This window comes from Pararge aegeria, chromosome 10, assembly GCF_905163445.1.
Source record: "Pararge aegeria chromosome 10, ilParAegt1.1, whole genome shotgun sequence".
NCBI lineage: Eukaryota > Metazoa > Arthropoda > Insecta > Lepidoptera > Nymphalidae > Pararge > Pararge aegeria.
The window spans coordinates 17,633,746-17,660,847 of NC_053189.1; the positions used below are offsets into that span (position 1 = coordinate 17,633,746).

Here is a 27,102-nt window from a genome sequence, read left to right on the forward strand (position 1 = left end):
TTGCAGACCATACAGGACTCTATAATGATCATCGACGAGTCTACCAATCCCCATTTGACAAGTCTAGAGGACTTCGGCTTATACGCTTGATTCATCATTCAAAAGAATAAGAAGATAGTATTATATATACTATAGTACTATAGTACTATAGTACTATAGTACTATATAGTAAGTACTACTAATAGTAGTAGTACTAGATAGTAGGTATTATAACGTCATAAGTGAATCTGATTGGTACATGACTATTCAATACATGACTCCAATTCGCGTAGATTAGACGCATTTAGGTTGCGTTATTGTTTTGGAGAATGTGTAAGAATCCCGCCAAAAAGTGTATTTAATTTTAAAAAATCCAAGTATTCAATTAAATACTGAAGTGATATTGTATTTTAAAGATAAAAAAGTAAATGACGAGTAATTTTGAACTTTACGAGTAAATGTTATACTAACTCTTTGTCTCGATGAACCAGGCTTTCATCGAGACAAAGAGTTTCGCAGCAAAAATTCTCAAGTGTGCCCTCCGCTAAGCGTAACATTTCTCTCAAACGGTGTATTTTACTATATCTTTAGTGAATTTCTGATAGCTTTACAACTTTAGACCATACTTCGCTCATAAATGTTCTCGCTACTTTATTAAGTTATTGGAGAACACTTCCTTTGAATTATATTCTTATTCCGGTATTTTTATCCAGAGCTTCTTATTCCCGAATTTAAACCAACTTATCATCATTCTGAGAGTAGAAATTTTATTCTTTTGAAGGTCGGTATATTGATAATTGATAATAATTAGCGTAGAGATTTGTGTACAGAAAATATCGCACCAGTCATTACCGACTAACGAACTTACACTGTCATATTATTATGATCGGTTGACTCTATCTGCGCGGACCCTTACGCCTTACGTATCTTTTTTAAAGTCACTTCAAAGAAATCCAAATTACACTTTGAAATTTTGTACTTAATTATATTTTATGGATGGCTCTTACAGATTTACGCTCGGAATTATTAATCAATCCAAAATCTTCAGATGTCAGATTGAATTTATTAATGCTGTCCTTATCATTCTTTTCTCTGAAGATAAGGATCATTATCATCGGCAGCCTATTCTCTCTAGGAGAGACAGTTTTAGAGTATACAGCCGCCACGCTTTTCAAATGCGAGTTGGTGGGCTTTAACGGCTATTACTCTACTTTGGGAGAAGCAACACCACAGAAATTTTAACATTACATATTATATGTCACTGCATAGCATTATATCTATTTGTTTTTTGGTTATTTTATTTTATTTAGTTACCTTACTTTAAAATCGTTTCTTTTTTTTATGTGCTCATAAAAAGGATATGTTTTTGTGTTACATGTACTTTATATGATGTTTTTTATGTGTTGTTTTTTCTCAAATAAAAGATTTATTATTATTATTACCCCAATTAAGAGATAATAACCGAAATCGACGGCTTAAAGTGCTCCCCATTTAATTCCAGGCTGGTACTGAAAATTCCACAATATTTTATGAAATTTGGCTCGACCCGGGACTCGAACCCAGAACCTCGTAATCCGTAGCTGAACATGCTAACCACTAGACCAACGAGGCAGTTAAGGATAGATAGGTATAGCACAACTAAATTCAATTTGCAATCTTAAGCTTTTGGATTAGATTTATTATTGAATTTGGGCGTTCAAGTATAAAAATTTCGAGATTACTCTTAGGTATTATATTTTATCAATACGTTAACCCTCTTTGCTCCATTTCTTCTCTTACTTCTTCGGGTTTGGGCCAAAATATTATGAGCACCGTTGATCCTGAAAGAGAAAAAAGATTTAGATTTTGAAGTGAAATGTCTTTATCGACGTTCCCATACGTCAATAAAGATATTTCACAGAGAAATTTGGTGGGAGAAATGTAGAGCTTTTTTGTTACGCGCCATCTTAATTTCTAAGTCACGTTTTTCCGTATCGCGCCGTATTTATTGAAGTTATACTTCTTTAGCGGCGTTAGGAAGAAATCATATGAGTGAAATTATACGATTTAACGAAATGCGCGCGCACATGGTTACACGATTTTAACAGGATGAAGGTAGTGTGAGAAACCATCGTCCGCCAGCTTGTTTTTTATCGTGTGCATAAGTACAAATACTTTTTTTTTTCTAATAGGTACATTCAACATGTGGGTGTTATTATAGTTTTTTTTTTAAAGTTATTTCAGGTTAACCTTAGTTTTTGATTGTAAATATCAGTGAACGTAAATAATAAAGCACGAGAACATAGAATATGAGAAGTTTACTCCCATTTATTATTAGGTACACATATATTATTAGGATATTATTTTAACTTGTGCGCCAGTGTTCTGAGAGTTGATAAAGCTGTGGGAGCCGATACATTTTGATCCCCCCGGGGAGATTATTGTCTCCTGCCCATGCTAGCCGTGCGTACAAGCGTGGATAACTTTTAAACTTTTATGTCTTTTACTTTTAGTTCTAGTGTTTCGATAATTAAAAGCCCGATTGCCATACTTACAGCAAACGATTGCAACTTCGATCAATTCGATAAAAATGGAGAGTGGTATGTACCTAAGCAATGTACCTACGACTTTGAAACTAATAACATAAGATTCATTTTACTACGTCGTTATACGTGTTTCGAAACTCGTTAGCTACGCTAGTGATCGTGCGTATCGCTAAGTCAGGTTACAGCATAGAAATGAGAGGACAACGACCTTAAGAACCGGTTATCGCAGGTTAACTCAACGCGTGTTTTTTACGCGTTATAATTCTCGCCTGTGAATGAACGAAGATAACAGAGCGATGAGAAAAAACAAGTTAAGTCAGAGTTGCACAATCAGAGGACGGGTTCCGTGCGACCGCGCTCTTAATATGCAGTTCAGAGTAGTTCAATTAAAAGCCTTTTACGAGACGGCTAATTGGCGCAATGAGCAGCGACCACACGGATGTCTCACCTGCAGTGAAAGCGCCGAACACGGAGAAAGCCAGCTGGCAATGCACGTCAAGGGTGCTGCCCAGTAAGTATGCGCCCACCGCCGCACCCGCCCGCCCTACCATGTACATAACGCACATGGCCATAGCTCTGAAAATAAAATTCAAAATTCATTTACTAAGTTGTCGAAACTTCATTGGTTTATGTGATACCTATAAAAATATGGCATTTCTTTTATGTGTAATAGTACTGTTTGTTTCTCTTGAAAAGCTAATAAATAAATAAAATTATTTCAAGTAGGCCTTATAAAAAGCACTTTTTAAACGTCAAGTATGTATGTTTGTAGTGACTCTACCACCGGTTCTGAAGGCAAATTCTACCGAGAAGAGCCGGCAAGAAACTCATTAGTTGGTCTTTTCCAACATCAACATTTAATAATAATTCATTTACTTAGATTCTAACTCGAATCTTTATTTGCGTGATTGCAGGTTAACAAATTTAATCTTATAATAAAACATAACATGTTCCGTGCTACATCCGCCATACTAAGGCATGAGAATTATAATAACACCTTAATTAAAAAATAATTTTTCCATTGTATACAAATGTCAAAAAAGTAAAGTATCAAAACTGTGAAATTAAATAACAATGTCAACTTAAAATTAAAAAATGTCAAATAAACCAAAATATAAACGTAGAAAGAAAATAAACCTTAAATTTTAGGTGTTCGTCTACTGAAGAAAACTGACGAAGCATAAACCATTCAGTAATTTTTATATTAAAATTGGGCAGAGGTGTGTCAATTAAAGTTTTTGTAAAAAAATTTACGTAAGATAAAAAAATGTTTGTGAAACAATCTCAAAATCTCATATATAACTACTGTTGGTGTAGACTATGTAGCAGTACGCTGCCTCCCAAAATTACGCGGGCGAAGCCGCAGGGCACATCTAGTTTTATTATAACTGTTCTGTATTTTTTAGTAACACATGTGGCCAATATTCATAAGCTTGTTTATGTAATAGAAAACAGCAAACGAAAAAACACGAATTCTCATCATCATCACATCATCCTGCCCACTAAAGCGCACGGGTCTCCTCCCACAATGAGAAGGGGTTAAGGCAAACAAACAAACAAACAAAACAAACAAACAAACAAACAAACAAAAAACAAACAAACACGGAACAAACAAACCACCGATTCGGAAGGCAAATTCTACCGAGAAGCACCGGCAAGAAACTCATTAGAAACTCATTCAACTATTATTTATTTAATAATAATTCATTTACTAAGATTCTAATTCGAACCTTTTATATTTGCGAGTTAAATAAAATATATTTTAGTCCACCACGCCGGCACAGTGCGGATTTGTGGACTCCACAATGAGTGAATGAATACACTTTTATTGTACACCACATAAACTTATAGAAAAATTGTAAATTAAAATTTAACAAAAGTATAGTATAGTTAGTACCCTGGTTCTAAGAACTAGGATACATAGTCCTCGCAAGGGCATTGTACCTTAGACAAGTTGGGAACACGTCCACGGCGATGGCTGCGAGGATGGAGGCAGCGCATCCTGAGCAGAGAGCCAGGATTAGCAGCGCCGTGGCAGCACCTCCTTGTGGCACGAAGGCGGCTCCGACAGTTGCCGCTCCGCATACCACCATTATACTAGCTGGCGGGGAAACGTTAACGTGTTGAGACTACGAGTGAATGAATGAATTATTGTACTCCACATAAAAATATAGAAAAATTGTAAATAAGAATTTAACAAAAAGTATACAATTTGGCGGCCTTATCGCTACATAGCGACCTTTTCCTGGCAACCAAAGGCGTAAAACACAGCTCAAGAAGAGAGGTAGTAGTGCATATAAATAAACATATATATTTGCATAAATACGTGTGTGATAACGTATCTCTCTTTAATCGGTCGTGATCACTCCTATGGCGAATTTAAAAATCTAAATAAGTTATGATTTCGGTTTACGGAAATTTTCAAATACAGATACGAGTACATACTGTTGGAAAGTAGTGATAATACATTTGGTAATGTACTTAAAATATACAAAAAATATGAAATATAATATAAAAGTGCCCCGAAAAATAATATTTTTGAAAAAATTCCCATTCTTTCTGAATTTACTCTGGTCTGGTTTGGTGGGATGCTTTGGCCGTGGCTTGTTATCACCTTACCGACAAAGACGTGTCGCTTAGCGATTTAGTGTTCCCGAAACCGATTCAACGATCGTAACTTTTAGTGGGATGAAAAAAAAAATCACTGCACTATTTTCCCAAGAAAATTACAAATGGATACAACAGCGCACCAAGCTACTGAAGGAGGCGCCACTGACGCGCGCACTCCGTACCCTCAATGTGATATCCGAGAAGACGGATTTATTTTGTTGCACTCTGAGTGAACTCAAAAATATAGCGATTTGGATTTTATCATATACACTATCTTTATATATATAAATCTCCTGTCACGATGTTTGTCCGCGATGGACTCCTAAACTACTGAACCGATTTTAAATTAAATTGGCAGACCGTGAGCAGTCTGGTTCAACTTAAGAGATAGAATAGCTTAGATCTTTAAGTAAAGTCACAATTTTATTTTATTGCAAATTATTTGTCTATAATTAATTGACAGTCACATGTTATATATATATATATATATATATATATATATTTATATATACAACTATACTCATTTAAGCTTAGCGATACAGAAAAACAAAATCAAACGCAGACGAAGTCGCGGGCAACAGCTAGTAGTTATATATATTATTAAAATTTACATAACATGCTGCATTGTCGTATTAGGATAACTTTTTCCTGTAATGACAAAAATGTAAGATGGGAATAAATAAATAAATAAATAACAAAAACGTGTAATAACACCGTGTTATCCCAAAATTAAAAAAAAATTCATTTCTTTTAAGATTAAGAAGTGCTACTCTACTTAAAACATTGAAAAAAAGTTATTTTTTCCACTCAGTGAAAATTTCAACTGTGTAAATATCACGTTTCATAAGATACCCAACAGACGGAGAGACAGAAGATGGACAGCGGAGTCTTAGAAAGAGTCTCGTTTTATCGTCTGGGTGCGGAACCCTAAAAACCACTTACAATAAAGAGTCTTCCTGCCAATCCTTCCGATGAAGACGCCGATGGCGAGGTAGACGACGGCGAAGACCGCCCCCATGCCCATTGAGATGGGGAACACCCGCACAGCCACTTCCGAGTGGCATGCGTGCTCCGGCGCCATCAACTGTAAACATCGTGTGTATACAAAATAAATGTCTATTGCATGGCTATAAAAATATACAACTACTTACCATACCGTGTTAAAGATTTACCTATTTATAAATTTAAAAATTACATTTTTAACAAACTAAAATATTTAACACTAGCGTACCCTGCCCGCTTCGCCGGGCTAGATTGCTTTATTTTATTTAAACAATAAAGTTACATCAATCAATTTTTAATTAAACTCTTAAAATATTAAATCATTTATTTCTCTCCGTATTCATTCTCTTCTATTCTCTTCTCGAGCGGGTGAAGATCATTATCTACACCCATGTACACCCAACAATAGAATATCATCATAGTAAATAAAAGCTGTATTTGACAGTTTGACAGTTCAAAAATAGGAGTGCTCCGATCGTCACCAAACTTTACAGGATTACTCGCCAGGTCAATCCGGAGATTCCCTGAAAGTCCAGCCGTTTCGGAGCCTATACGGAACATACCCACACACTTTTTCTTTTATATATATAAAAGAAGATAGATTAATGATTATTTTGAAATGAAATTTTAATCTAAATTTGACTAATTTAAGTAGACATTTTTGAGTTGACCAAGAAGTTGACATTTACCTAATTTTATTATTTAAACTTAAATGAAATGAATTAATATTAAATACAAATAAATTGCCTAATTGAATAGATTTGTAGCTGTGAAAAATTTGCACGCCTTTGTGGCAAAACATGTTTGTGCACGATTAGGGTTATGACTACCATACTCCCTAGCAGGTTAGCCCGCTACCATCTTAGACTGCATCATAACTTCCCACAGAATTTTAGGGTAGGCAGTGCTTTTGTACTTGTATCGAGTGCACGCCACCGTTAGCCCGCTACCATCTTAGACTGCATGATCACTTAACAGGTGAGATTTCAGTGAGGTGAGGCTAACTTGTAGTGGAATAAAAAAAAAAGATGACTTACGGTTAAGTTCCTTTCCCTGTCAAACTTGTCGTGAATGATCTGACAGATCGTGATGCTCTCTTCACTCGTACTGCGCAGCATGCTGTTGAGGATGTCAGGCACCCAGACATACAGGCCACTTGATCTAAAACAAAGTAAGTAAGATCAAATAAAGTGAAAAAAAAAACGATTGTCATATTAATTATTATATTATGAAAATTAATCTAAATCTGCTATACTCCGCGAAAAGCAGGAGAATCTGTATGTTGTCATTTATAATTTCTACAATCCTTATACTCCAATTAAGTGGCACTTGACAATTATTCATTGTAAAGTCAACATCTCCTGAGGATGCTCCGGTTTCGGAGCGAAACGTGCGTAGAGGGTACATTGCCGAGGATCTGTTTGGCGTGGAGTATAAGTATTGAAGAAATTATAAATTACACCATATATATTCTCCTGCTTTTCGCGGAGTATAGCAGATTCATTTTCATAATATATCGCAAAGTAACGCCTGCTTATATCCAATTATTAATTATTATGTTCGAGTCGCGAAGCAGAAGTGGCAATGAGACACACAGAGCTTTGAGAACCGATGGTGAAAACGAGATCCCCGTTTTCACATACGCCAGGTCTGAGCTCTAATATTAAATAAAGAAACACTGAGCGTTTCCCACGGGAAGCTTTAAAGCAAAAACAAACGCAGACGAAGTCGTGGGCAACAGCTAGTATATCATATAACCTTCCCCAAGAGTTAGGCTACCAAACGCAAAAAAATCAGATCCGATTGGTAGTTCCCGAAGATCGTTCAAACAATTTATTCGCGTTGTTCCGGATTTAAATCTTTTTCAAACTTTATATTTCTTATTATCCCATCAACCCATTACCTACCCACTCAGAGCACGGATCTCATCTCACAATGCGAAGGGGTTAAGGCCGTAGTCCACCACGCTGGCCCAGTGCGGATTGGTGGACTTCACACACCTTTGAGAACATTATGTAAAACTCTGAGGCATGCAGGTTTCCTCACGATGTTTTTCTTCACCGTTGAAGCAATAGATATTTTAATTACTTAAAACGCACATAACTTAGAAAAGTTAGGTGCTTGCTGGGATTCGAACTTAGCTCCCCGAAAGCGAAGTCTAGCTCCCAACCAATGCACTATCACCTCTTCATATATTATTTATAGGGATAAATATTAAATAATATATATTTAATATTGTAAGTAACGCTATTGAAGTCTTTTTTAAAGTTCCCAAGACGGGAATCGATTTTAGGACCTAGCAATTAAACTCGCTGTGTCATAAATATCGTTTTAAAACAACAGTAAACAATTAAATTTAAAATTAAATATTAATCTAAGTAACAGAGCAATTAAATTTAACTAAAACATTCACTCAAAGCAACAACTGTACTAATTAATGCAAAACTTTTTCCAATAGCAATCAACGGTTATAATAATTGAATTTATGATTGGACAGCAATAATTTAATCATTAAAATCTGTTTAACAGCCATTCAATTTTAATTCCATTGAAAAGTATTTACGTAGTGACGACAAAAAAATCAAATTGATGTCTGCAGGTACAGATTCTTTGTAATACAAATTTTCTGATGAACTAGAACAGGTCCTTTGTTATTATAATTACTAAGAAAGTATTAAGTTACAAAGCAAAAGCTAAGGCTAGCTTATTTAGCTACATGGTAGCCTAGTATCTAGAATTTCAATATCCCATTTAGGGAGAAAGAGTAACAAAGGGGTTAGCACCTTTTACGGGAAGTACCTTTTTCGTTTTATTTTTCTTACTACAAATTAGACCTTGACTGCAAACTTACCTGGTAGTAAGTGGTGATGCAGTCTAAGATGGTAGCGGGCTAACCTGCTAGGGAGTATGGTAGTCTTACCCCTAATCGATTTCCACGCGACATCGCACCGGAACACTAAATCGCTTAGCGGCACGTCTTTGTCGGTAGAGTGGTAACTAGCCATGGCCAAAGCCTCCCACGCCAGGGAGGTCAGCAAATATCAGAGTTATGTCCGTTACAACTACTTTTACCAGCGGCTTCCAGAGACTCGCTTGATGTACAACGGTTAAAAAAAATGAGAATACAAACACCAACACCACACTTTGTGGCAAGAACCATAGACAAGTTAGGTTATATGAGTTGCCTAGTGAAAAACGATTGGTGAAAGGTATGCCAAGGAATCTTCTTTGATAAGCGTTACTAAGGCATTGCATTGTCGTTCGTTAGTGAAAACGAGCATTCAAAACTTACAGCATGAACACAGCAAACATCAGTGTATGCGATATCACGACACAGCGTAACAATGGCGGTCGGAACATCAGCGTTATATTCCTCACAGCGCCTACAAACCCTCCGGTCTTGGATGCCTCTATGTTGCTAGTAATTATCCTTTCCACCTGCAACAAATAGGTACCTATACAAGTGTTCAACATTTACTTACCAACTAACGACTGTAAGAGTTCCACAGGGATCATATTTGGACCACTTATGTTTCTTGTGTATATAAAGTGGGAAAGAGTTGCCTGACGTAACAAAACAATCTCAATCATGCTTGGGAATACGAGCATTATTTTGACAATCTTCTTGGTGATAAATCTTAATTGTTGTACTATACTGGCCAAATACACGCGACCAGCGGCCGGTAAAATCCATATCTGTTGTGGTTTAGTGGCCAAATAGATAACATAGTAAACTCGTAACTTGTGTATTTTAAAAAGCGAACGATCTTTAAACTCTGAAACGTCGAAAACAATGAGGTTCAAAAGTTATCAAAAGTTTTATTTAAATTTAGAACTGGCTTGCAAATAAAACTTGTTTATTGGAAAAATAAATATCAGGAAAATTAAATAATGCATTGCAATAATAAAATCTTGTCAGCAAATTATGAGTTTAAAAGCAGCTCGAACTGTTACTATCTATGGCAACCATTGTATTTGTTATTGTTGGGTCTATAGTCTTATTTTACTTTAACCTCATTATTTTACATCCAACCATTACCTCACATGCCATGTAATAAACTCTTATAGCACATTTGTTTAATAAGTAAAGGCTGCTTCTGATTTGGGTAAGTGATTTACGATTGAATCGTATTCGATTTCAAATATTAAAAAAGTGTTCCTGTTCTTTTTCTTGCCCTTTATCATGGTCGGCACTACTGTCTTCTTCAAAACTTAATGACTGATTTGTTTGTTTTAGGCATATTTTTAACGACCGCCAGTCTGACTTCAACCCTACTTGGCAATGGAGGTTTTCGTTGGTGAAATAACCACAACCTACAGGTTCAAAGGGGTATGATTGTGATCCCCTTTAAATGGATCAGTCTTATCATGTAATTAGAACATCTCCACCTTATCAGCAGTCATTAATAGCCTCTATCAGTCCACTAGTGGACTACAATCAAGTAGTACATCAGAAAATCTTACTGGATAGTTGGACTCCCTAGTGTTGTGGTTGTACGCGTACATCTTAGCCAGCACTGGCAAAGCTTTCTCCGCACCGCAAGACGATAGCAGGTATCTGGGACTCTCTGGTAACCATAGCAATGCGCCAGCGGACACCAGTCCTGGCGCGCACCATGACCATATGAACACCCTCCACGGAACCATCTTGAATCCGAGCAGCGGAAAGGACCAGGTGCCAGGGATTATCAGCCATGCTAGACCTACAAAAAGAAGTTTAGGTTTAAGACAAGTAAACAATCATCATAATTAGCACTAAATCTTGGTTCATAATTATCGTCATTATTGACCCATTTTCAGCTCTCAACAGGCAGACTCTGGTTGCTTGTCAGAATGAGAATGGTGTAGATCGTATCGGTCGTCGTCTTTTCAGCTGTTCCGAATTAAGACTACTTGATGCCCTATACTAATTAGTAGCCCGCGCCTGTCATCTGGTAGTTTAAAAGAGTATCAGAATTTATCATATTTATAATACCAAGGTTTAAATTAGTCAACACCATTTTTTAAATAAGTGCATTCACCAATTATTTTCCTAAAAATATCTTCATACTGCTCCCTTAAATTTCCATTTTCCCATAGATAACCGCAACTAAAGCTTTGAAGTTAATAAAGAGTCATCCGACGTCGTCACACATTTAAACAACTGGTTACTCTCAAGGCCCCTCTTATCAGTTGTAATGCACTAGCCCTTATTTCTAACGCATATTGGTGTTATCAAATTAGGTCAATCACACGAGTGACCGAGCGTTAATACACATTTGATATTTGTTATTGCAATAATTTCAGTGATATCTTCTATCAGTCAAATTAGTGCATCCAACCTTGGCAAATAAATCACTAAACTATTTATATTACTTAATCAGTTATTGACGCCCTTGTCTAGATCAACTATGAGCTAAATTTGATAATTCAAACTTCATTCAAAATGTATTTACTAAGCTTACTCATATGCACTTTTGTAACGTAAAGTCTATCAGCTTTTGTGTCAGTGACTATACTATAGGTGCTGGTTCAGACAGCAGATTCTTCTAAGAAGAAGTCGGCTAAAAACAGCAGGATATGGATAAACAAAGAATAGATTATAATGGGACCACTGTAAATTCATAACTTTAACATATGTGGTATTAAATATAAGGAAGCAACTCAAATAAAAAGGCTCAAATCGACTTATTTTTGTAAACTAGCATTATAATATAGGATGCCTCTTTTAAAGTCGGATTATCTTAATTATTATAGGTTTATGAACGAACTCTTAAAACTAGTAAATTCTAAACACGCCCTGGGGGCTTACTTGTATTGTATTAAAATTACAGTGTATAGGTATGACATAAGATAATGTTCCACAAAATAATAAGAAGATAGTAGAAAGCCGCCAGTTCAGAGAACGCCCAAAACTAAAAGCCAGATACTTTTTTGATAATATATTTGAAGACTTAGGTACATGTCTTTAACCATGTACATTCTTAGAAATAGCTAATCTGGGTGTACCTTAACCTCCTAATAAAACTAAATTACCCTCTTAAAAAGTGGCTAATCCTAAAAGCACAATTATTGGCTAAAATGCACAGCTGAATTTTAGCAACAATACAGTTCTTTGCAACACTGGAGGGAGATTAGACTTACCTGGTAAGATCATAAAGGAGAAAGAGATAAAAGCTGAGCCCCAAGCTATAGCTGCAGCGCGTCTTGAGCTTGTATGCATCTCCCCCAGATAAGCGTAAACCGTTGCACTTGATGCAGAAACACTGTAAAAGATTTACTTCATCACCATCGTAATCGTGTTCGTCATCGGCGTCGTCAACGTTATCATCCTTAATGTTTCCACTACCAAAACCATCATCTTCATCTGAATTTTCTACAGCTGGGCAAAGAACGTCTCCAAGAGACGCTCTAATATAAGGCAATAACTTCTACTATTAGTACGATTATTACCAGGTATTAGTGATTAAGTTCATCCATAGCTTAAAGTGAAGTGAGGTGAGATAATTTCGATGCCTTTACAAAGGCTACACTATCAACGCCTTTAGCATGTCTTATTTTTACACCATCAGTTTTACCTTTTTCTTTTTGTAAGCAATAAAATTCTTTAAATTAATAAATAAGTTTCCAATTTGAGTACGTAATCAACACAATCGAATGTGTTCCTTTACTACTACTTTTGTTAGGTGTAGACTTATAAATGTGGATATTAGATAAAAAGTTGGTGAAAAAGTTAGATAAAAACGATAGTTAAATTTTAAAAAGATAATCATCAATGAACCCAATGGTTTTTAATATTTTTTAGAGCTAAGGTAATTTTAAATAATAAATGGTGTACTCACAGGCAACCTGTGAAGAACCTAAGGATCAACAGCATCCAGACGTTAGTGGAAAAGGATGATGCTATGGAGAATCCAGCCGATGCAACCATGGCGGGTAACATTACTGCACGCCGACCAAATCGGTCACCCAGGTAGCCCCAGAGAAACGAAGTACTTATGATACCTGTAGAAAAATGATTGTATCCTTACTGATATAATAAATGTGAAAGTGTGTTTGTTTGCTGGTTTGTCCTTCCTTCACGCAATTTAGCAACCAATCAACTTGATGTTTGTCATAGATTTTGTTGAACAGACAAAGAGTGCCATAAGCTAGCTTCTGTCCCACGGGATATGGAAAAAAACAGCAATAGAAATATAATTGTGAATAAAGCGAGTGTAATTTTAAAGTTCTAAAATACTTTCCAATAAAAATATTGCAACTGATCGCTGTGCAATATTTGCGTCGCGGTCTTTTCTTGATGCCCGAAAGTAAAAATAAATTTAATACTAAATCTTTGGATGGCGAATTAAATTTAGTAATGCTATCCTTTTTCTACTTTGCTTTTACATTCTAAATTAATTCTGTCATCTGGATTAGACTGATTATTTATTAGCTTCGAGCGTTGTTCGACTTTAGCTCGCTGCTCTATGGGTTATCTTTGCGTTATTTTTTCAACTGATGGCAACAATGCAGACCGAAATTTTATGGATATGAGCACAATTTAACACAATTATTATGTGTTGATTTCAATACAGTAATCAGATTGAGCTACGGTGTTATTCTAGTAATTTAAGGCACTTAAAATATCACTTGCTATAAATAAAAACATTTTGACTAAACTGCTATTTTAGATGTTCTCTAAGGGGTCCACATCCGCACACATTCGCACTTGACCGGCGTGGCAGATTACAGCCTTGGTATATTAAAACGTAGGAGATTAAAGAAGCGTGTACGTTTCTACTATCGGAGGAGATTCCTGACATGGAGTGGCCCGGTATGATGATGAAGATGAGTATTTTAAAATTCTTCCTTACCTATGAATGCAGCAGCATTGACCAGACCCTTGTGCTCGCTGGTGAGCTCCAGTTCACATTCAGCAGCGGGGACAACATAGCTCATTCCCACAGACTCCATCGACACGTTGAGCATGATGAGTCCGCAGGTCAGTAGGACTAGGTGGTTGAACCGCCCGTGACCTGGATACGAAAGCATAACGTTACACGTAATCTGTTTAAATGGTTTAATCCAATTTGCTGTGGGCACTATAGGGTAACGCAGCTGTAATATAATATCCACTATTTCACTAATTTGTGGTCAGGGAATCCTTACTTCCGTAATCATTATCATAGGTTTTTAAAGTGGTTTTCTGGAGGCTAAAATAGGCTATTTATTAGCCAAGTAAAATATCTTACTTACTTTAATAAATAACCTGGAATTCAAGGCGATTGAATTGGTGGGAATTTAGATTTTGAACTAATTCTCGTTTATTGCGGTTTTGTAAAAATCACGGGGGAATCTTTTATTTTCCCGGGCTAAATGGTTTCTGTCTGTTTGTAGATGCTAGCTATGGTAACGCAAAACGTTATTACATTTAGTTTACTTTCCAATAAATTATGCTCTCCTTTGCCACAGTCATAAGTTTTTCGCATTGACCAAACTTATTGACCTACGTCATACGAAATATTTATGTAAACTGTTTATGTTTGACGACCTCCCTGGCACCACACCATAGTGCTCACTACAGCACAGTGGTCTTGTAATTGCATGGTCTAGGGTTCGATCCTCGGAGTGGAAATTTAGGATTTCATAATTTTAAATTACTGTATTTTTTCCACCAACATGTTTCCACAAATGTTAGGTGATGGTGATAACTGTATTCGTTAACTTAAAACTAAAGCTAGGAGGGTTCCAAACGCGCTAAGAACAGCCCACAACAAAATTTGCCAAATATTTTTTTTTTGGTATCACCATGTCACATATTATGTTTTGGGCATGGTTAGTAACCACTCTACCGACAAAGTCGTGTTGCAAACCGATTAGTTTTAGATATGGGCTTATAATAACTGTTAATAACAAGTTAGCCCGCTACCATCTGACCACATAACTTAACACCAGGTTAGATTGCAGTCTAGCTGACTAGTAAGAGATTTAAAAATTAAAAAGCAGCTTATGGTTTAAATAGCTCAAACCATGAATGATCTATATAGTTTTTTACGACGAAGAAAACTATTTTTTTTGTAAAAGTGCCGTGTGGTTATGGCATATCAGAATACAGTTGACGCCCTCGCTGGCGCAACGGTAAGCGCTTTGAATATAAGTGAGAGGTCCCGGGATCGGTTCCCGATTTGGTGCAAATTTGGGAATTTATAATTTCTGAATTTCCTCTGGTCGGGTCGGATGGGAGGCTTTGTCCGTGGCTAGTTACCACGCTACCGACAACGACGTGCCGTTCAGCGATTTAATGTTCCGGTGCGATGTCGAGTACAGACCATTTAGGAGTATTATTACCATACCACCTATCGCTTCGCTCGCTTCCATCTTAGACTGCATCATCACTTACCACCAGGAGATAAAAAAACTTGTAGTGAAATAAAAAAAAATGGAAAACGGTCCAATATTGCTGCCGTCACAAAATGGCGGATTACATAATATGATTTTACAATGCTCACCAAATGAAAGGGCCTGACTAGTAGAACTAGAAAATAATAACAATGATGAATTTAAAATCCAAGATGGCCGCTACCACAACTAGCAAGTTTTTTTTTTCATAACTCCATCATCATGGTTCTCACAACGGATTTGACTAGTAATATACGATAATAGATAGATACCATTTTTTTATTTATCTGTTACAATTAATTCGCGGGTTCGAATAAACCGATTTGCACAAGTACGTTAATACTGTACCTAAGCAAACAGGTAATGTAGGGCACACATTTCATAATATAAAATATTCGAACCATGTCGACTGATAGTTCACTGATATTTATTTACTGTTTTTAATCCGCGCCGCAAAAAGAAGCGGTGTCACAAGTATATCATGTGTGTGTGGTTTGTGTGTGCGTGCGTGCGCGCGTGTGTGTGTGTGTGTGTGTGTGTGTGTGCGTGCGTGTGTGTGTGTGTGGTTTGTGTGTGTGTGCGTGTGTGTGTGTGTGAGTGACACACATACACGCAGACACAACATAGATGATCTGTCTGTGTAATCGTAGCTCCCAAACGGATGAACCGATTTTTTTTTTGTTTTAGAAGTGAATTAGTCCAAACTGCTTTAGCTATAAAAACCTGTGTTATGGCCACCACTACATAATCCTGATTATTTTTTTCACAACTCCTTCAATTTGGGAATCAAATGAATATGCTGGGCTAGTAGAATAATGTACGCTGTATTGAAACACAGCGGTTTTTTAATTGTTTTACTATGAGAGATTAAACCCAACAAATTGTAATAAAATAAACAGACGCAGAACTTTCGCTTTTGTAACATTAGTATGGATTCAGTTCATTCATATGATTGTATACACATTATACTGACTATAGGTCACTACCCACAGCATTCTTACGCGGCGTTGTCAGCAATATTGATATTGTTTAGAAATTAAAACTTATCTGCGTACCAACTTACTCTGAATGTCATTAACTTTTCTTTGAAATTAGCGCTAGTAATAATATTAATAAAAACGATTATCACCGACAGGTATATTACAGCTAATAGACCTGATATAGTGCTAGTCGATCGATCAGTGCGCCGTGCAATAATTGTTGACATTACTATTCCACATGACGATAATAAAGGTGAAAGCTGAAAAGGAAAAAGTATCTAAATACTTGGACCTTGCTCAAGAGATTACCGCCATGTGGAATGTTGAGTCGTCGTTTTAGTCAACGGTCTTCTCGCGAAAAGCTTCGATCAACATCTTCAGAAGCTTTCGCTTGTTTGTTGGATCAAGGGTCGGATACAGAAGGCAGTAGTCCTTGAAACGGCGCGTATTGTGACATTCGGGATTCGGACAAGGAAACTGGCATTCAAAAGCCCCGCAAGCGGCGGCTGTTTTTTCTTATAAATTTTTAATAGTGATTTTTATTTTATTAAGTTGATTGTTAAAAATTAAATGAAAATAAATAAATGATCGTATAATAAGTATTTCATAGAAAACGGGTGTTACTTTGCGGAATTCCATGATATACGATGAAAAGTTAGCTAAATTTGCTATACTCCGCGAAAAGCACGAGAATATCTACGGTGTGGTTTAAAATTTCTTCAATCTTTATATCACCAAACAGATCTTCTGCGATTTACTGTCTACACACGTTTCGATAAGATTTCTACTTTACAATGAATAATAAGTCTTAACAACTTGTCAAATCGTCATTCCCTATAGTCCAGTACAGTTTTATGCTAGTTGACGGCCGATTGGCGCAGTTTTCTGAGCCCCAGATCAAAGGTTCGATTCCCACTACTGGAAAATGTTTGTGTGATGAGCATTAATGTTTTTCAGTGTCAGGGTGTTAATATGTATATTCTAAATATTTATGTATATAATTCATAAAAATATTCATCAGACATCTTAGTACCCATAACACAAGCTTCGCTTACTTTGGGGCTAGATGGCGATATGTGTATTGTCGTAGTATATTTATTTATTTATTATTTATTCCAGATTTTTGTGGTTTGGTTAAATATAAATAACGATTCCTTGTTTACGTAAAGTGACTAAAAACCCTATTACTCATAACCCAACGCACATCAATCAAAACCCCGTGGTCACCTCTGTCGTGGCCACAGACGGTCATAGACCGTTGCCGGGGTCACTTACCCGCTGGTGTGCAATAAAAACACAACATAACGGTACCGTTAGTACGAGTTAGCAAACCTCGTGAGAACTATCAGTTTTCTAGTATCGAAACACGATAATTTTATTTAATTTTTTTACTTAATAACAAATATCCATTAAATAAATAAATAAATAAATATAAATATACTACGACAATACACACATCGCCACCTAGTCCCAAAGTAAGCGTAGCTTGTGTTATTGGTACTAAGATGACTGATGAATATTTTTTTTTATAAATTATATATACATAAATACTTAGAAAATACATATAAACACCCAGACACTGAAAAACATTTATTGCTCATCACACAAACATTTTCCAGTTGTGGGAATCGAACCCACGGCCTTGGACTCAGAAAGCAGGGTCGCTGCCCACTGCGCCAGTCGGCCGTCATTAATTAAATTCCATCAAAAATAATAAGAGAATGATAGAGCCAGCCTTCCTTTTTAAAACTTTGTGAAAAAAAGCTCTAGTTGGTACGTAAGGTATGACTTTAATTTAATAAAGAATGCGTTAAAACTTTGCAGATAATGCATGGAACACGTCTTGCTGAATGCCGGCCTGTGTCAACCTTAGACACAGGAGTTAAGCCCATGAGCCAGTAATTACAACGGCAACCAGACGGACAACGGAATTTCAGACAAAAATAAAGATGGCCGTTTTACTTCCCTGGATAAGCTGTGTCTCAAAATGCTCTACCACTAGGTGTAGGAGACCTCAAAGTTTGTTACAAGACGTAGAGTATTATTCACTCTGTCGTTATAGTGTATCGATATTCGAAAACTATCCACGGTTTCGAGAAGTGCAATCACGTACTGGGGGTACAGACTTTGCATGTTAATAATATAAACTTTACTGAGCGTATAATTAATATGCCACTTATTTTTTTATTATATTTTATATTTTTTTAGCGGTTAAAGCGCACTGGGTAGAACTTCGACTTCACTTTCTAGGGGCCGAGTTCGAACCCCAGGAAGCCTCTGACCAAGTCTAACTTTAAAGTTATGCGCGTAGGATAAAGGAAAATAGCGTGAGGAAACCTACATGCCTCAGAGTTCTCCATAATGTTCTCAAAGGTGTGAGGAGTCCACCAAACCGCGCTGAGCTAGCGTGGTGGACTAAGGCCTTAGCTCCTTCTCATTATAGCAGGAGACCCGGGCCCTGTAAGGGCTGGTAATGGGTTAATATGATGAAGTTTGTATATTAATCGATCAGCTCTTTGTTGTTATATAAATATAGTATCTATATCAGCTGCTTTGCCCCAACTGCTGGGCTAAGTTTACCCGCACCCCATTGGGAGCCCACTGAAGCTTACAATCCAAGGTCACTCCTGGAAAAAACGGTGCAATTATCGCTCGCACCAGATCAAATTGCAATCAAAATCCCTCTTATACTGGTATAAGAATACAATATTCGCAGGGAAGTATACGATGGGCATCCGAAGATAGTAAATGTACACAGCATGCAGGGAAATCCATCGGTCTGAGCCAAGTAGTTATTTCTATGACACTGGCAATATAGCACTGGCTAAATGACAGCTGAACTATTCAAAGAAACTCCTTTGCCTTGAAGAATCATAAAAAATATACCGGTCCGAACATATTCCATCAGAATACCTTCGAACCGGTATTTAAAGCATACCTTTTATCGAAGCTTTTTTGTTTCTATTAATACGTTTTATACATACTAGTTGACGAGCTTTTTGTGACATAGTTTGTCTGGGGAAGTGCTAAATCAGACACAGTCTTAACATTATACGCGTGGCGTCGGAACTATATATAATAACTATAGGTATGAATTTTACTTTTCGGGAAGTATAGCAAATTAAGCTTAATTTTCTTAATATATCATGGAATTCCGCAAAGTAACGCCTGCTTCTATACAATATTTAAAATCGGGGTTTTTTTCCCTTTTGAGAGCTTCCGCTGCGTGCGTTGCGTAAACGGTTAAAGTTTCAATAAAATCATGTGTGACACAGTTGTTCCCCTAAGAAATTAAAAAAAAAAAGTCAACTACAGCAATGTTTGCCTTTTAAGGTTGACTTATACGCGGATAATGTCACGAGGGATCTCAAGGGACCGCGAGGGACTAGTGTATTTATAAAGATATTTGTTAAATGAGATTTCCAGATTATAATCATGCTATGCAATATTTAAAATGTGCATAGATAATTTAAATATGATATTTACACAAATTGTGCATGAAAAATAAAGATTTTTTTATTATTTCATGGGAACAGTGTTTTTTTTTTACAAGGTCAATTGCAATATGGCTCATGCTGAAATAACCAATTGCTGTTTGGTGGACTTCACACGCCTTGGAGAGCATGATGGACCACTCTCAGGCATGCAGGTTTCCTCACGATGCTGAAGCTTCGGTGGAGTGCCTATATAGAGACGTCAGTGGGTAAACTTAGCTCAGCTGCTTATGCAGTCAAAAAAATTAGACAGTTTACTGACTTTGAAACTGCTGTGCTTGTCTATTTTGCATACTTTCGCAGTGTTATTTCCTACGGGACCTTGCTATGATGCAATGCAGCTGATATAGATACTATATTTAAATTGCAAAAAAGAGCTGTCCAAACAATATATATACCTAGATCACGCGAATCCCACCGTGAAATATTTAAAGAAATAGGTATACTTACAGTAGCCTCGTAATAGATTTATAATGATTTTGTCTTTGTAAAACGAAACATTAAGTCATTATAAAAAAGTGGATATAAACAATCGACTTACAAGAAACGGACATAAATTGGTGATATCAGTATATCGTCTTACAAATGGGCAGAACACCTTTGTGGGCCTACATGATGCCGAAGCTAATATTAGATTTACATTTACATAAGTTTAAAGAATGTAAAAAAACATTTATATATATATAAAAGAAAGTTGTGTTAGTTACACCATTTATAACTCAAGAACGGCTGGACCAATTTTTATGATATTTTTTGGATTCCTCTTATACCGGAATAGTATTAAAATATAACATTAATCAAAAAAATCATCCGCGTTACGAAATTCGCTGGGACAGCTAGTATTTAATAAATCTAGAGTATGACACTGTAGATGAATTTCTTAAAGACAAGGTTGCATGGAAGAAAGTTACTCCGCTTTCATCTTAAACAAGATAGAACAATGATTGTGAAATTGTAAAATGATGTTGGGAAAGAGCATCTGCTGAGTTTCTCGGCGGCTTCTTTTTGGCGTTCCGAATCGGTGGTAGAGTCACTACAAACAGACATACTTGAAAAGTGCTTACTTAAAGCGAATAAATCAAGTGATATTTAATTGCTTAAACACAGATAACTTCTAATAATTAGGGGTGCGTTCAAGGATTAAACTCTGTGTCCCCGAACGAGAGACCGACCCCGATTCGAAAGGATATAAGATATGAAAGATATGCACTCCTTTTGAATTATTGGGTTCAATAAAACCTGATAGGTAATTACGTTCTTCTTGGAATTTTTTTTCTGTTGTTATGCCAGTAACAATTTATTATTATTGCTTCTATTGATAAGCAAATAATAACATCAATAATAAAGCTATTCCTCTCTGCCACAGTTTTAACTCGCTTTATCAATCCGTACGCGTATAAAATAATGATAAAAATGTAAAACTTGTTGTGAAGTTTAAACTTTATGGGAGGGTATGGTGATAATTCGAGAACTTTAGTCAAATGCGTTGATTGTTGAGTCATCTAAACTAGGCTTTTGCCTTTCTTTCAGAGGGTCAAAGTCAAAGTCAAAGTCAAATATTTATTTATTCAAATAGGCACATATATGGCACTTTTGATGCTCTAAAATATAACAAAGAAGTGAGTTGATGGCGATAACTAAAATCGCCAACATAAAACTTAAGCTACGAGGGTTCCAAACACGCCCTGGTCTAAGAAGCCCACTACAAACTTAGACGGTTGTTTTTTTTTTGTTATCACCATCTCAAATTGTCACGTAAAACTTTTAAAGAAGCAAGAAGAATTATTTAGAAGACACAGAGTGCATGCACTTGCCACCAAAATAGCAGTTCTTGGCCGGTCCGGGATGTCGAGAGAGGTCGCCTAAAAATCAGCGCTGTAGCAGTGATTATAAAACCACTGCTACAGCATAACGCTCTCTGTTTGGGAGGAACAACACCACAGATATGTCACTGCCGACAGGGAACTATATTTGTTTGTTTTTAGCATATTTATTTTGTAACTTAATTTTAAGATTCTTTTTTTATTTTTAAAAAGTTTATTTATTTATTTATTTAAAATCTTTATTTGTACACCACTACACAGTTAGGAAAATAAAGGACGAATAGAGAGAAACACAAAAAAACTGGAGTAGAATACAAAAGGCGGCCTTATCGCTAAAAAGCGATCTCTGCCAGGCAACCTTAAGATTAGGAGACAACAAGAGCGAGAACAAATAGGTGGTGTAAAATTATTATAAACCTACATACCAATAACTACATACGAGTTTAAGTTGTTAATGATAACTTTTTTTTTTGTGTAACTCGTATTTTATATGTTAATTGCTATGTGTTGTTTTTATCCCAAATAAAAGTTTTTTTATTAATTATTATTATTATTAAGCAACCTGGTTAGAGCAATCATTTACACCCAAGCATTTTAATCGTTGACGTAGGGCTTAATAGTATAATAGATCCGAGTTTAATCTCCGGACGAACTCTGCCTTTCAGAGTTATGTGCGTTTTTATGTAGGTCCGCACTGCGTCAGCGTGGTGGACTACGGCCTTTACCCCTTCTCATTGTGGGAGGAGACCCGTGCCCTGTAGTGGGCCGGTAATGGGTCGATACAATTAAATATCACTCGCTTTTAGGTGAAAGTAATCTAAATGAAACCTGAATGATTGAGAGTTATTCATAACGTTCTTAAACTCTTCTGAAGTCTACCAATCTGCACTTGGCAAGCGTAGTGTTTTTTTCGAATTCTGAAAGTACCCTTGCTCTACAGTGGGCTCGGTAATAAATGGATAGTGATGAAATTAAAAAAAAATAGATTATTTATTAAATCCTATACACAGTGGCAGGCATAGAGGCTCTGTACTATATCACCATCATGTCATCCAATCGACGTCCACTGCTGGACATAGGTCTTTTGTTGGAAGTTCCACAATATACGGTCCTGGGCCGCTTGCCTCCAGCGGCTCCCAGCGACTCGCCTGATGTCATCCGTCCACCTCGTTGGGGGCCTACTACGCTGCGTTTACCGGTGCGGGGTCGCCAATCCAGCATCTTAAGATCCCAACGTCCATCGGTTCTCCGAGCTATGTGCCCTGCCCATCCCATATGCAGATGATATAAAATGAAGAAAATCTCCAGTACGCGTTATAAAAAACCTAAGGATAGGCATTGTAAGAGTAATAAGCCTACCCTTAAGTATTTATAACTCGTACTGGAGATTTTCTTCATTTTATATAATCTGCATACACTGTGCATACCCTCTATGCCCGCCACTGCCTACACACCATTGTTTCAAATTTAACATTTTGTTTTGAGTTTAAGTAACACTAAGGTTTCATTTTTACTAACTTCTATTTTTATCGGTTTTTGCCCGGCTAGTGTTAGGCTCATACGAGTGCATTATTCATGAGCTCATTCGCGTTTCTTCGCGTCGCACTCGCATTATCAACAATAGCATTATTAATATACATGCTGCTTGCTAGAAATTACGTACCTAAGAGATATATTTTTTACCAGCAGCGTCGAATTGTCGGCTCTAATTTAGTCATGGATAATCACAAATGTTGCTGTGAGTTTCTTAGTTATACCCTTTTACAGCAGCATTTTTCGCAATCGGGTTGTTATTTCTAGAAGTTATTTTTTCATCCAACATTCCATAATAATAATACCTAATGGTTGCTTTGTGGTCGACCATACTCGTAATTAATTTAAATTATAAGTTTTGACTTGACTTTTCGTTAAGTTATCATCAGTAACTTAATCAGTCAGTCATTCCGAGTTTGATAGGATACTTTCTGTTATATATTATATATTTCTATATCTCTATATTTATATTTCCTAACTCTATATTTCTATTTCTTTACTTGCTTTTAGGTAAAAGTAATCGAGATGAAACCTGCGCGCTTGAGTTATTCATAACGTTCTTAAATTCTTCTGATGTCTACCAATCTGCACTTGGCTTGGACCCAGGCTTGCTCTGTAGTGGGCCGGTAATTTGTTTTTTTTTTATTAAAATTAGTCTCTTAAGCTAAGGATAGTTGTAATTTTAATTTTAATCATAACTCACTTTTATAATCATTATTAAGTTTTTCCGTTTTTTCTGTTTCGGCTTTTGTTATTGTCGTTTTTTTTCTGTTTTTTTTGACTCATTTTGAAAATTTTTAGTTCACAAGCTAAATTAGCATGTTGTGCTTACCTTTAAATTCTTTTGCATAATCTGTGTAATGTATATATGATAAGGAATTTTTAATGTACGAGTAAAGCATGCATGTGCAGGGGGACCCAATAAAAAAATAAGTTTCAATATTATGATGGTTCTGTTATGGTCAAATATTGCATTTCTATAATCACTTAATTCGCCCGATTTTAAAAAGTTTTTGCTTCACGTATTAATAAAAATAGATTATTATTAGAACCAAGCCTTTTCCGTTTTCTGTACCCCTGACTACGATTGCGTTTTCAAAAATGTTTCCTTCGGTTGAATAGCTGATTCCGTCAACAAACTGTTTTACTACAGTTTAACATTATGTTTGTTATTAGATATTTATTAACTGTCAATAAAATAACTAAAAAGAAAGTATATATTTTTAACTGACTTCAAATACGATGAGGTTCTCAATTCGTCGGAATCTTCTTTTTTTATGTATGTTACCTGATTTTTTTCGAGCTTTTTGTTATTAAAAAATCAACAATAGTGTAACCCAAAGTAGCAATTTTTTGCCTATAAAGTTCATTATTTGGCGTGCGCTGCAAAAAGTATTGATGATACATAAAAAAATATGTACTATATGATACTCATTATTCCTTACGAAAAAGTCCACGAGGGAATATATCTTACTATCATCACAATAGCAGCGTTTGTGTTCTAAAATTTAATTAGATCGCCGGTACAAACAAAAGTTGGTTACACTCGTATCGCAGTATTTCTTTTGCTTTTTAGTTCCTGGGCGTTCCAATGCATTGCCAGCTTTAAGAAATCTTTTTATCCGCCCTTTGAATAACCCAAAGCGAAGTTTTGAGAGAGAACATTACACGGGAGATATACATTTTGTACGTGATACGTGGAAATAATCTATAGGAAGTTCTCGCACAACGAGAAAATTATCTCTACCCAGTATCCCTTTCGTCTATCGCAATGGAAAAACGATATGCCTGCAACGATATAAATATCTGTAATTTATATCGTTGCAAGAATTAGCTCTACTATTATAGCGAATATTGAAAGAACCTACCAGGCATCCAGAATATGGTGAGGATGGAATTTGAGACAGTAAACAGAAAGGGTGTTATTAATGCCCCTTTATAAAGTCTTTAGAACACACAGAGGAAGTTAACATCACTTTTTTCTTAAATATTAACAAATGACGGTCAGAGATGGCCCACCTCATGGTTGCTCTAAAAACATCACCGATAAACAGAGCACTTCGCCTAGCATGTATATAATACGTACTACAAAGTGTCATCCCATGAGCCATTAACCTGAGGCTTATATGCCTCATGAGCCTGTAATAGAATGGCGGTAGTTCTTTCTCTGCCACCAAAAGCTTCTACCTAATCGTTGCTCTGAGGGATCCGAGGTGCAAGTCAACTTTGGATTGCATTTAAGTATAAACTTACCTGTTACTTCAAACGCATCTTCGAAGACCAGTTCATTCAGTTTCGCCAGGCTTCTTTCAGCATCCACGTGGTGGTCTTCTATCTTTTCATTGCTTCGCTTATTAGCTTCAATGAAAGCTTTAACTTCGTTCAACCTGTCTAAACTACGGTCTGAAGAACTGTTGTCACTGAGGCGGGACATCTTTTTTATTGTCTATGGAACTTTTTTTTTTTTATTTGGTTTAGGTTTATTTACAATAAATTTGACATATTTTTTTAAATATCTTAATTATTAATTCTTAATCATATATATTATTAAATTATCGGTTATTTAAAATTTAAAGGAACTCTTTTAATTATAAAACTTTACATAAATAACAATTTAAGTATTCACTGGATAAATCCTATCAAAATATATTATATTTAAAAAAAAACATAGGTACGAATGAATTGTTTTAAAACGATTTGGTTTTAACTCGCGCAACTGTTAATATTACTTGGGTATCAGAACATTAGAACAGATTTACTAAATGTTTAAAACGATAAATTGTATTCTTATTTTTAAACCACGGCCTACATATTTATTTATCTGTATCGCGAAATAAAGTCTATTTTTATTTTAATCACGCATATTTTTAACTGCGTCCGTCTACAACGGTTTCCCGATGTGTACTACCTAATTATAGGCACCGGTGTACGGTTAACCTATATTACCAAGTCAACGCACGTTTATTTCAAGAACAATACGTTCACGCAACAACCGCCTCTAATCTTAAACTGATAAATATAAAAATTGTGTTCACACTTTTAATATTATTTGCGGAAACTTGTGACCTACTATAATCGTAGTAATTCCATGCAGAGCAAAATATATTAAATTGTATTTGTTTTATAAATAGAGTTCAAATTGAAATGTTCTTTTTATCCAGATTTAGTGTCAAAGATATCTTACAATTTACACCATGTACTTTTTTGCTATATGTTGTAATTTATTAATTAACACTACGTTCACACAATAGGTACCTTTTAATATTTTATAATGCCCTAGTAAGATTTTCAAATTTTGTTTAAATAAATGTTTTGTTATATTGTTAAGAAAATCGAAGCCGGTTTTCCGAAGTTTATCTAGGAAAAATAGTTGTCTATTCGACCAGGCTAAACTTCGGCCAAAAAATTTTAAGACATAATACGTCGGGGCAATTGGTGATCACAGACTGAAATTTAAATTTTATTTATTTATCTAGCTAAACAGGTAAAAACGGTTTGCCTGATCGATTTCGTTTACGGTGGACGAGCTCCAGAGAGATTTTACAATCTCCCGGGAGATATTGCACAAGCGTGTGCGCAAATATAGGTAGGTGCACTCTCTATTCCCTCACTATACATAGTCACTAGACTTAGTCCGATGGACGTATGCTCCGACACGGCCGAAAGAGATTAGGCGCTAGACCGACAGCTTAATGTGCTCCCCGAGGCACGGGGTTCAATCACCGCCAATTTCCAAACTCCAGGCGATAAAGTCAAAGTCAAAAATATCTTTATGCAAGTAGGCCATAGGTGGCAC

The 27,102-nt window shown here is 36.1% G+C and overlaps 1 protein-coding gene across 1 annotated transcript; it reads right to left on the minus strand.

Moving 5' to 3' along the window:
- Positions 1 to 1,588: 1,588 nt before the first annotated feature.
- On the minus strand, positions 1,589 to 25,780 carry LOC120626849 (synaptic vesicle glycoprotein 2A-like). The gene is made up of 11 exons (XM_039894625.1): positions 25,560 to 25,780; positions 13,952 to 14,113; positions 12,938 to 13,100; positions 12,240 to 12,361; positions 10,581 to 10,819; positions 9,409 to 9,554; positions 7,154 to 7,277; positions 6,057 to 6,198; positions 4,449 to 4,605; positions 2,953 to 3,080; positions 1,589 to 1,799 (listed from the first exon to the last, which is right to left on the minus strand). The coding sequence occupies exons 1-11, from the start codon at positions 25,738 to 25,740 to the stop codon at positions 1,720 to 1,722; spliced, it is 1,644 nt and encodes a 547-aa protein (XP_039750559.1). The 5' UTR covers positions 25,741 to 25,780; the 3' UTR covers positions 1,589 to 1,719.
- Between the last annotated feature and the right edge of the window lie 1,322 nt (positions 25,781 to 27,102).